Source organism: Phaethon aethereus, assembly GCF_964289735.1.
Source record: "Phaethon aethereus genome assembly, chromosome: 7".
Lineage (NCBI taxonomy): Eukaryota > Metazoa > Chordata > Aves > Phaethontiformes > Phaethontidae > Phaethon > Phaethon aethereus.
In genome coordinates, this window is record NC_138583.1 from 24,568,503 (window position 1) to 24,581,190 (window position 12,688).

The 12,688-nt window shown below is 37.5% G+C and overlaps 1 protein-coding gene across 1 annotated transcript in view; it reads left to right on the top strand.

The window, feature by feature from the left end:
- The window catches only part of DNTT (DNA nucleotidylexotransferase), a gene marked incomplete at both ends in the record, with an annotated part of 93,755 nt that overhangs the window by 66,128 nt on the left and 14,939 nt on the right, over positions 1 to 12,688 (top strand). Inside the window, 2 exons of the mRNA XM_082002453.1 lie at positions 363 to 626; positions 2,074 to 2,157. Coding sequence (XP_081858579.1) covers positions 363 to 626; positions 2,074 to 2,157 — 348 coding nt within the window. The remainder of the gene's footprint in view (positions 1 to 362; positions 627 to 2,073; positions 2,158 to 12,688) is intronic.

Genomic DNA, 12,688 nt, shown 5'->3' on the forward strand with positions numbered 1-12,688 from the left:
TGTCAGCAAGACTGCGCTCTGGACTAATCAATCTCTACTCAGAAATTTCTGTTGACATAACTACCAAAGGTTTAGGAGGAAAGGATGGAGGGGAAGAATTGCGAATATTGTCTCCTTAGTACAGGCCAGGACATCGCCACTATCGGATGACTAAGACTACAGATTTCCCTCAAAGGATCTGCTAATATTTTTCCAAAAGCTGCAGCTGTTTCATGTCTCTGCTTAGCTCGGATTTGGCCTGGCACAGTTCTGTGTTTACTGAAACTGCATTTTACATGAATTTTTAAGGCAACTGTCTAGGAACTCTGGAATTACAGTAAAATCAGTCCAGCAATTCAATGTGAGTAATGTCTTCTCTTTAGGGTTTACTCCTATATTATGATATGGTTGAATCAACATTTGTAAAGGAACAGCTACCAAGCAGAAGCATTGATGCCATGGATCATTTTCAGAAGTGTTTTGCAATTTTAAAATTGTATCAGCCAAGAGTAGACAACAGCAGTTACAACACATCAAAAAAATTTGATATGGTAGAAGTCAAAGACTGGAAGGCAATCCGTGTGGATCTGGTCATAACCCCCTTTGAGCAATATGCATATGCTCTGTTAGGCTGGACAGGCTCCAGGGTAAGTAATCACAACGGTCTATGTTTTCTTAGCATTACTAACCTATTTTTGCTGTTGCAGGACCACTCAGAGTTCATGGATTTTTAAAAAATCTCCACACATAACATTTCATGCTGTCATCAACGCATGATCATAGGTTGGAGCTGATGAACTCATCACTGACATTTATGGATGTCTCTCTAGAGGAGTTAACATCTGTTTTCCTCAAAGCTTAGTGTTTAGGTTCATAGGCTGAAGAGCTGGATTTTCAGTCAGTTTACATCATGTTACTTTTTACATCATACTAGTGTTAACAAGAAATTTAAATGGTTACTGAGTAGAGAGATGCTTTGCAGAGTGTCACTGAACGTACAGGAAATTAAACAATTGAGGAAGCGGTGTTCTGAATTGGAACCTCATTTGTTTTGTAAGAAATTGAAAACAATTTGACACCTTTATTTTTGGATTAGATAAAATGTTTTGTTTCAGTTATATTTTGAGTGTTTTCAGCTGTAAAAAATTGCTGAATTTTAAAATTTGCACATTTGTTTTGCACTAGAATAAAATGTTTTGATTGATATTTTAATAAGTTAAGAAAACTTGAAATGATAGCTACTTTCACAATAGACACTGTAGTCAGTGGGTATAATATAAAATAGTACATTATTTTCAAAATAAAAAAATTCTATCTAAATGCAAACTCAACACACACATAATTAATCTCCAGACAGAATTATTTATTAATCTGTTCTACATGCATGCCTTCTGATGTTAATTTTCTTAGGGAGTGGTTACATAGTATAATAGACTGTGTCTGAGCCTGCTCTGGATGACCTTTTTGCCGTGCTAGAAGTACAGGTGAATTGCCACTCTGTTCTGCTCAGGTTAATTGGAAGCAGGATGTTTTAGACCAGGCAAAATGTTGCTATTGATGTGTTCTCCTGCTGAGCTGATGAGTTCCTTCAGTCACTTTTCTTTTTTGAGATAATAAAATGTATTTATTTGGACACTGGATTAGATTCTGCAGACTTTGGGGTCCTTCTTATCCTGGAAGTGTTTGACTACTTAAAAACCTTTCTCTCAGTTCTGTAGGTAGGTGTCTACACTAAAAACGCACTTTAGGAGGCCCATTGTTTGAGTAGGCAATGACTGTATCTTTCTCTGCCTCACTCAGTTCCTCTTCCCTGTTGAGATAATTCACCTACAGACTATAAGAACCCATCATAGGCTATACATAAACTTATTTTCTTGTACAGCGCCCAACTATTCTCAGACTAACCAGCTGAAATGATGGACTATTGCCTATCAAAACGTTGTCCTTTCAGATGATCCATTTTTCAGCCCATTGTCTTCTAATAGAGGTAATTCTAATGTGTTCGGTATTATTTGGTTTGTTGTTGGAGCTCTTATATAAAAGATAACAATTTTGATTTGTCAGAATTGCTCATATATGTTATATCTTTTACAGCAATTTGGACGTGATTTACGCAAGTATGCTACTCATGAAAGGAAGATGACATTGGATAACCATGCCTTATACGACAGGAGAAAGGTACTGTTTGTTCTCAGAAATAAAACTAACGTTTTTATTTCTGAGTGTGCATTTTCAGTTTATTTTTGATACTCAAGTCTATAGAATATTTTAGCTTGATTTTCTATCTATTATGTGGTAAAACACTCCCACCTTCACAATTTAGTTTCCCTGACAGAGCCTGATGAAATCTGAACAAGTAAATCCAGAAATCTTTTTTGGCATTGCTAAGGTAATTTCTGAAATTTAGCAAGAAACATACATTAGACGATGGTATTTGGAAGGAATTGTGCAATCTTCACAAAAATGAAAACAACTCATCTGCAAGTATTTGAAAAAAGTATTTTACTGTCCTATTTCACAGTGAAAGGTCATTTCTGTGTCGCAGGCAAAATTTCAACAGGGATTGTGCTGACATTTTGAAGGAAAAAGAGATATTGAGTGGTACAGGCCCAACTAGAAGGCCTGAGGAAGTTTTTGTAGGGTATGATACTAAGTGGAGATCAGGGATCATTCTGCTTTTAAAGCCCTGCATTCAGAAGTCTATGCAGAGTTCTGTTTAGTCGGGCTTGCCAGACTTGGTAGTAATTGATAGTACTTCTGGTCTAAATGCTCTTGGCTGCAGTTATACTGGTTTCTGCATTAATCTGGCTTAATGTCTGTATTTGTATTAGGCCATTTTAATAATAAGCAAAAATCAATAATGAAGATGTTTATTGATATCATTATAGGGAAAGGCAAAAGTACCATGTCAAGATTCTGCATTAATCTTTCCTATATATTCCTTACAGAACGGAGACTGCTTTTAGCATCTCTACTTACCTGCAGCGTTGTCTGTGTTCGGGAGATGCAGCAATGATCTAAGCCTTCACTCCATTTCAGCTGTTTCCATATGTGCTTGTCAGGCTTAGATGCTATAGCATCCCCACTTCACACAGAAACCTGGGGAAATGATCAGACTAATGACCCATTTAGTCAAATATCCTGTCTCCACCAACTGTCAGTACTAGATGCTTCAGAAGAAAACATAAAATCGCATAATAGATAAATATGCTATCAGAAGTCTAAGGGGGGAAGTTTCTTCATGAACTCAGGGATGATGTCAGGGTCTTTCTGCCTTTTATATTTTCAAACCATTTCAAAACATAAACTCTTTGCCTCACCATAATATAGCAAATGTTATTATCTGCAAGTTAATAAGTGCTCTGTTAAATAGCTTTTTGGGTGTAACGATAACTGTACTAGGCAAATACAAAGAATTTAAGAAATGCCAGTGTTATTTTTTTGTGTGCAGCAAAATTTGCCTGCCCGGTGTACAAGTATATATGATTACATCGGCTGCTTTCATCCGGAACCCTGAGGTATTCAGTGATGCAAAATGGACACTGTTCATTTATGAACAGCATCAGTCAGTATTATTTTTTCTTTATTGTGTTTAGGCTTTAGATCTGTTATACCATTCAAACCCTTCTGGGAAAGAAAATGTGAGTTTCCACGTGAATTTCACTGGACTAGCCAGGATGTTTCACAGATAAGTGATGAGTTTATCTTCACAATGCCCTCTGGGAAGAAAGGTGCTCTTGACTTCCCAGATTTTCAAGTAAAGAACTGAGGTAGAGAAAGATTTAAGGCCCTAAAAATTTGAAGGGCCCCCTGTTTGCAGTGTCTGGCTTGAATTGTCTCCTGTTGAGTATCTGCCTCAGGACTTTGAAAAATACATAGAATTGTGTATGTTTCCCAAAGCCATCACCCGTAGCTGTAACTGAATCTCCAGATGAATGTCTGAGTCTCAACTTATGTTTTCTCACTGCAGTGCCCAAAACCAAAGAAAAGGAATTAGTGAAAGAACTGAGAAGCAAGACTTAAAAATTATCCTTGTTGCTCATTATGATGCAAGAATTCTAAGACAAGGGTAGAGGGAAAAAAAAATCCAGAACTTCAGGGCAAATTTCAACCGTCATGACCATGAAGTCCTTAATATAGGATTTCCAGATATCAAATGAAAGATGTGAGTGGATCAATTGTCCCTTTCTGGCGGACGATGACTCTGTTTGCTTTTGAATGTCCATCTGCTGTTCCCCTCCCTGCCTCCCTAATATCTAAGTCTCACTTTTCTCAATTAATCCCAGACATAACCTGTTTACTTAAAAATTTTATTTGCTGCTGCAAAACACAGGCATACTGCAAATTTCAATACAAGGAGTCATGACAATCTGTTGACATAGCATGATACTGTTCTTGTCTCTGCTGCATTCTTAGAAATAGCTAAATTACCTTAGCCAAAATTTTCCACTAAGAAAGAAAATTCTAAGGTAGATATGCAATATGAAAAATTTCAGAACAGGCAACACTGAAATTATAATCTACTTAAAACAGGGTCTTTTATCAAGTAGTGTCATTCTAACATGAAGAAGGAAGACACACACCTCCCCCTGCCCTTCTAAGTATTCTACTATTTGTGATCTAATGTGCTAAATTAAAATAATTTTTTTCTTATTTTAACTTTGCAATTTTGTATTAAGTTAGTCCCATGAAAGGACGCTTTGAACAAAAAGCCTTCCACACTGCCACCCAGTGTGTAATAAAGTCAAGAATGAGCAGAATACATCAACGGTATCTGTAACTGTGAAATTTGAGATGATGACCCATACTGGAAAAGGAGAAGTTTGCAGTAAATTGTGACATTGTCAAGGTTGATTAATTTTTAGTCGTTGGGTTAGTAAGCTTAAAATCAGTGTTGAAAAGAATTAGTAACTTCAGTGCTGTTTCAGGGAGCATATACCCAAATTGTGAAAAGTTTAGGGGTTTTTTTCTTTAATTATGAAGGCTAGAGAATCTTCTTTAATTCTAGTGCTTTTATTTAAACAACATTTGACCTGGAGGAACACTAAAAACATGGATGTTTTATCTGTACCAGCTCTTAAATTTAGATTGGAACATGAACATATGTATTTCATAAGGACATTTTTCTTTGTGGTAGGAAATCTTCCTTTCTCAAAGGAAAGCCTTCTCAAAGCTAAAAACAATCAGGAAGCAGATACCCCTCGTGCAAGCTGCACAAGATCCTCAACACAACCTTAATTAAGGTTAATTAGACACTGTAGGTAAAAACTGAGTCACGCCATTCCCATATTTCTCTCCTTGTTTGCTGAAGAGAGGTTACCTGATGTCACTGGCTCCGTCCAGACACACAAACTTTCATGCACGACTCTGTAACAGTCATGGGGGTATAATTCAGGAGCTGGGCCAAACCCTTTCTGTTCCATTCTTCTTTTATTACTCTGTGTGTGTACAGCAAAAGGGATAGAAAGGTCAGGGAGAATCAAACTAATTCTGGATCCTGATGAAGACCAAATCTTTTCTTTGAAAACATTTGTCTGTCATCATTTAAAATTTTGCAAGCTGGTTTAAAAAGTCAATAAACCATGCTATAGCAAATATACTTTGATTTTTATTTTTTTTTATAGAATGTAACAGTGCCTATAAAAGATTGCCTTTCATTATAAAAGACAACAGTTTCCTGGTTTGCTCTACATTCCGATATATAATTTGATATACTTTATTCTTCTATATTAATATTTATCAGCCCTTTGGCACTGGAGCTTCCACTGTGGCCCACTGCCTGAAATGTGATGCGTGTCAGAGAATCCAAGGTTCCAGCATTCAAGGGGTTGCATCAGAAGAGTCTCCTGGTTGCTTTAATGTATTTCCAAAGGGATTCTGACACGAACAGGGAGCATTAACACAACAGTTAGGAATCAATTACATAGCTTTGCAGAGAGGAACAAAAGGAACAGATATTTCCTCCAGGGACTCGTTACAAAGTTACACCGTGAAATTATTCCTCAGCCTTGATTGTTTTTTTTTTCTATTGTGAATCCTTTTCATATATTTGTGGGTTTTGGAAGACAGTTTACAATCATCAAACCAATGATTTTTTCATTTCTGTAATAGAAAGGACATTTTTTATATCTTCCTTTGGTAGGAAAACTGTGACAAAAAAATTTGAAAATTTACTACCAATTATCTGTCAGCCTCTTTTTCATAAAAAGAGGGCTGGATGTCCAAATTTGTGCCTCTCTCTAACTGTGTCCTAAAGTTATGAAAATCAGCATTTGTATATACCAACTTGAAGTATGACATTTCTGTGATTTACAGTAGCTGGAGATCAAACCTTACAATGATTCCCACACTTATAGAATGAAGGAGTTCATTGTGATGAGGAAGAAAGAGAAACTGTATATTCCCAGGGCCTTATTCTTATTATTGCTGTTGCACTGGTTACAAATGGCACCACACCTTTATGAACCAGGCCAATAAAATTCTTACTGTGAAACTTTCCTGATTCATGAATGAATAATAGTCTCTCTAGGTAAAGTAGAAGTGCTTTTGCAAAAAGTTCAAATTTTCTGTGTGAACCATAAATCAGGTCAGGTGAACAACCGGCACTTCCTCAGAAAAGTTAAGGTCTTTAAGCTGGAAACCATGGCATCACTGGTTGTTTTTACACTCCTCCATATTGGATTGGGGGTTATTTATCCTTTAACTCACTATAAAGAATTTTTGGTTAGAACATGCATTGTGTCTAGACTTAACCAGGAGCTGAGAAGAGTGTAAACACTGATCTCTGTTATGTATTTATGTAACGTGGTCATCAGTTCACTGTCTGAACTGCACTTTTTATGTATGCATGTATATATACGGTTTGCCACATACTGAGATTTGAATGGCACTTTCTTTGCAATGACTAAAAGTTTGTGATGTACTAGGGCAGTCATTAGCAAGTTTTGACAACATCCTGACAGCTTTTTAACTGGGTGAAACGGAGAAAGATCTAGTGGATTTAACTAAAGAAAATACAGCTCTAAACCCTGTTTTATTTTTAAACACCTCTTTAAGCTGAATAACTATCATCTGCTTGCATGAGAATGCAGTAAATGTGTGATTTACTTTCACTTAATGTTTTCTTATTTTTAAAGTGTTTTTTAAAGTGGCTGGCAAACCACAGGCTTTTCATTCTTAAAGGAGTAGCTGTCCTTGAAGGATGAGTGCTTCTCCCCTTTTGCAGTGTCAGCATCCTGGACTAGGATTCAGGAACTGCAAAGGTTGTTGGTTGCTCCTTTACCAAACTCTGGTGCTGTCAGCTAGAGTGGAGTATCCTTGTCATGCAGAAGGGCACTGCAGAGAGTGTCTGAAGCTGGACTCTATGAGATCAGATTTTTGCACTCTTCACCAAGAAGGTGGTAAGACATAATGTGGAATGAATGCTCTCCCTTGAAATGGCTCTCAGATTCAAGTGTATGCTTTTCTTCAGTAAGAATATTACTTAAGGAAAAACTTCCTCATCCTTCAGAATATGAAATGCTATGGTCCACTTGGCTTATAAATGTAGCATCATCTTTAACTTTGAAATTTGGTCCACCATAAATATAATGTCTTCTTATCTGTCTTGACTTGTCTCTATAATTAATCTCATGCAAGTCTCCATTTCTTCTTCATTGTTTCATTCAGTTTTGTAGACTCCAGTGTTGCTGCCTACTTTCTGTTAATACCGTTGGGTATTAACAGAAAGAGTTAATACCACTTCAAAATCCTGGGCATGACTGTAAATAGGGTAGCTATAACTTAGCGGTGTAAAATGCCATTTTGAGAAGTTACTTTCTTTACCCCAGTATCAAAAGGATCCAATAGGTCCTTGTGAGTTACCTAGAGAGCTGCTGTAGCTCTGGAAGACATAAGCTATGTCTTTCTGCTGAAATTAAAACTAACCTGTTTTCAACATAGTTTAGATTCCAGACTGCAAGCACTAAAATGGAATTCAAGTTCCAAAAATCTCATCATCAAGAAAAGCTGCGGGGTTTTTTTAAGTTGATTTTGGTTTAACTTCTGTTATTATATCAGAATAATTTGCTGTTAGCTGCTCTTTGGTATTGCTGCAAAACCTTTTTGTTGCTTGTTACTCTTAGAATTCCGTAGGAACATAATACGCTGGTTTCCCTATTTTTTTCCTGACTCTGTGTCCCTGGATGTTATCTGAGGTTGCAGCCTGCAGTTCATAAGTACCAGACTGTTGTGATCCTGTTATTCTGCATGGTGGAATCTTTATTTATAATCTTTGTTATAAACAGCTGTAGATTTGTTGCAGTCTGGCTGAGTGAAGCTCTCTCTGACTCTCTGTGTGTAGTCACTGGATATAAAAGGTCCTTCAGCTTCCAAAAAACCTGACACGCATGATTGTCGTGACACTACGTCTGTCATTGGTATCTGATATATTTATACTGATGATTGTGAAGACAGTTGTCCCACAAACTTCCATTCCTCTTGAGGAAACACAACGTAGATAACCTAGAAAATGTCAGCATTTAAAGGAAGGGTTGTATGAGCAGGCTGAAAATAATATGATGTTTTATCAGTTTGATTCTTCAGGTTGCACTGCCCAAGTTCTGAATTTGGAAATGTCTTAAATGCACAGCCAAGCCACTCTAAAACTTATGTGTAAAATTTTGCACATACTGCTTGTATTTTGGCTCAACAGAGAACACAATCAAGAACATCTGTTAACATGTATGGAAGGCATCCATATGCAGAGAGGAAATAACGTCTGGAGATTACCTACTCTATTTGTGCCTTTTCTTACTCTACAGTAGGTCTGTCCTTGCCTAGTACGTATGCCTTTTGTTGTATCGCTTGTAATAGAGCATCGAGTCAGGCTGGTAGATTGACAGGATTACAGTCAGCCAAAGGATCATGTACCTGTTCAGACATGTGACACTGGAGGGCATATTAAAACAATTTTCAGGCTTTCGTGTTCTCTGAATGTTTTCTGATTCATCTCTTAATCCTGATTTGACTTGTGAAAAGGCAAAATGAGAAGGAAGAAAGCATTTTGACAGTCAGAATGAAGTGACAATTGTGTGAGCTGAAGAGAGAACATACGTTGTTGTAATATAGCCTGAGGAAGGAGGATGGTCCAGAGGTTTGACCATTAACTTGCAACTTGGGTCCTGCATGTAACCAAATTTTCTCTAGTTTTAAGCAGGTCATTTCACCTTCCTTGATCTCACTTCCCAACAGTAAAACCTAATTCCCACAATGCAAAGGTACAGTAAGGATAAGTAGTTAACCACTGTGACAAAAACTAGTCCAGTTTAATGAAGGATTTTGGTCACTCAGCATTTTGCTGTTCCCTATAACAAGGAGAAAGAACAATCACTTAATGAAGAATTTTGATCATTCAAAATTTGCTTGTTCTCTTCATCAGAGGGAAAGTCAGAATGGTGACACTTTCTGCAAAGAGAAATGCTTTTTGAATCTCAACTTTGCAAACAATCCACAGATCAGACTGTTCCAAACCTCCAAAGCTCAGCTCGCACTTGGGGCTGCAAGCTCAGAGGCACTCAGCTTGTCTGGCTGCTCTAGGCTCAGGGAACAAATAATCTCTGGGGACCCGGGCTCTGATGTAATTAAAATGACTTATTTGAACGCAGTACTCCCAGTAGCCTGTCAAGCAAGTTATTGAGAAGATGGGCAAGCTGGCAGGAACTCCAATAGGCTTAGATTTTTAAAAGTGCCTGGTGAACTAGATTCTATTGGGTTGGTTTTTTTTCAGGGCAGTATTTTGATAATTACATCACTTTTATGGAACACCCACGTTTAAGTGAGTAGGAAACTTCCAACAAAGCAAAATTCATTAGTGTTTTGCTGAATAGATCTGTTCACGAGGCAACGGGGTGTTATGTCTGTGTGACTATACATGTGTTAAGTGGAAATATTGTTGCCTAGAACTATCTTTTCTCTGGGAATCCTAGGATGTTGCATTCAGTGATTCTCAGCCATCAGGATCCATATATCATGTTTATCTGTAGGGTTTGGTGTGAGGATGTCCCAAACTTAAGTACAAAAGATGCTTCTGAAAGATCTACTGTTCTGTGCAAAGCCCAGCCCTACCACTTATACCATGGATAAATATAAGTTTTTAAAATGCAGGATTTTTACTATTGTTTCCTAACTAAACTCTCTTACCTGAATTAACTTAAAACTAGCACCATTACCAAATAATTCAGAATCCATATTGTCAGAAAATAAGCTTCTTTTTGGTCATTTTTACATTTTAGCAACTACTTGGAATCTATTCCACGTAGCTACAGTAAAGAAGGATGTTTAAAACTTCCTCACTGTACTTCACACAGTTTCAGCTATGGTGGGATTCTTTATTGCTCTTTCGTTTCATTCAAGGTACATTCTTGATGCCATCTGCTCTTCAGCAGTTACTTAGAGCCTAAGAACCTGGCAGAAATCTCCTGTATTCAGCATCTGAGCTGTAAGAATTTCCCCTTTCACAGGAGAAGACTCTGCATAAACCAGGAACTAGTTTCAACTGCTCCATTCCGGACGTTCGGAATGATATATTTCCTCGAATCATTATCTTTTGAGTACATAAGCAAGCATGTGGGAATTAGGCTGAATGAGAGGTGGGGTGGGCTAGATGCATTACGCAGGTACTTTTCTCTATTCCTGTTTCCTGGTGGGAGATTTCTAGGGATGGCATGTGGAACAGCTTCATGGTTGGATCATGGCCATGTAAAAGTGTCTCTTTTCTGCACCTTTATCATACCACTACCCAGTGGAGATCCTCAAGACGGTTGTGGGATCTGAGGATTGAACTTGTCTGCTAGATTTAGATTTTTATCTTATATAAACCCATATGTTTTCACAGTATTCCAGAAAATCAGTTCTAAGTCCAATTATTACTTTATGCAGTTCAAGGCAGCAAAATGAAGTGATGTAAATAATTAGCATTGCTTTTTTGTAAAAGAGTAGCTGGGGTTCCTAGGGTATAATAGATTGATTAAATTATTAGCATATGAATGTTCTAGCACTAACATTGTAGGTTGTTGGGGTTTTGTAAGAGGAGGGTCACAAGCTCAATGATTTTAAAGAGTCATTGGAGCAGAAAGCAGTTATTAGTTTTAAGTTCTATGAAAATTTAAGACTGGAAATAGCTGCCTCAATGTTTTCTATTGTTAAAGAAATATTGGAAAAAATATGACACTATGCAGAAGACTGTATGTGATTGATGACAATTTTGCATTTAAAAACCATTGTGTGAATTTGAACGGCATTAAATGTTACTTAGTTGTTGAATAGCAAGAGAGGCGGTTTATATAACTCCTCTGAATAGTAAATTCACAAGATGCTCTGAAAACTTTGTAATGGGACCCAGCTTTGCAAAACATTAAGTGCTGTGCATTTACAATGAAAACAGTAAAACCTTTTGCTCCCGACTTTTTTAAAGAGAAAATTTAGTTTTTCTTGGGAAACTAGTGTAAGCATGAAAGGGGAAATTTATCTTGGGATTTCTTCCACGCTGTGAAGATCATATGCATGCAATAGTCATCATCAGTATTGCAGAGTCTTTAACCACTTGCCTGCAGGATGCATTCCTATTTAGGAAAATCCTTAACTGACTTTTCAGGCAGGGCTTGCCCTATCTTTGCATGTATCTGTAAAGCCAACTGAAGGTGTGATTGCAGCCCAAGTAAAAGGCTATTATACTCCGATGAGCTGGCTCCAGAGTGTCTGTAAACACAAGTGAGTTCTGCTACTGCCCATCTTCTGCCCAAGTAGCTGCTTCACAGGCAGCCACAGCTTTGCAGCAGGCAGCCCACCCAGTCATGCCTGGCAACACAGCTGAACTTCTAGCCTCTCTTGTGACATTCAAATTTTTCTCTGGCTGAGTCTAAGTCCGTGTTGCTGGCATGCCACTACTTTTACAGTTACAAGCCAGTAACTTTTGTTTTGAAATAAGTCTTACCTGACGGTGACCACGTTGGTGGGAACAGTTACGTTCATGTGGTAGGTTGGCTTCTAGGACAGAAACAGCTCTGAGGAAGCCAGAGGGATTGCAGATGGCTGCCTTGTTATCTGCACTTCCCAGAACTTTGTAAAGAGGTCTCCTAATAAAAAGCCATCTTTGTTTTCCAAGCATTGATTCTTTTCTGTCACTCCCCAATATGTTATTTCTCAAACACATGTATCGCTGGGAAGAAGAGCTGGCTATGATTCTATACCCTCATTTTATTACATAAAGATGTGTCATATTCTCACATGTTTAACTGCGTATTCAATCGTTACAGTCTCAAAATCAGTTTTCTTGTGTCATCTGAGAATGTTTACTCCACACCACATTTCACTGAAGAAAGATGCTTGCAGAATTTTACTTACACAGAGACATTTTTTTATGATTCTTTAAAAATTCGTTGTTATAGTCTTATTTTGGCAGACGCTGTTCTGAAATTATGAAGTTATAACAGTGGCACAGTCAGCCTTGAGAACATCTTGATGAATTAAACATGCTGCAGCTGCAGACTTTGCTTTAGATGTCTGCAGTAATGACTGGATGAAAGCTAAAGTAAACATAAAGATCCAAAGTTTATACTATTGATTTCCAATGTGATCAGTTGTTCACACAATCATTACTACAATTAAACACTGAGTCATTGTAAACAGATGCACATTCATTTATGTTCCAGTTCTTCTGGCTCTCTCTCAG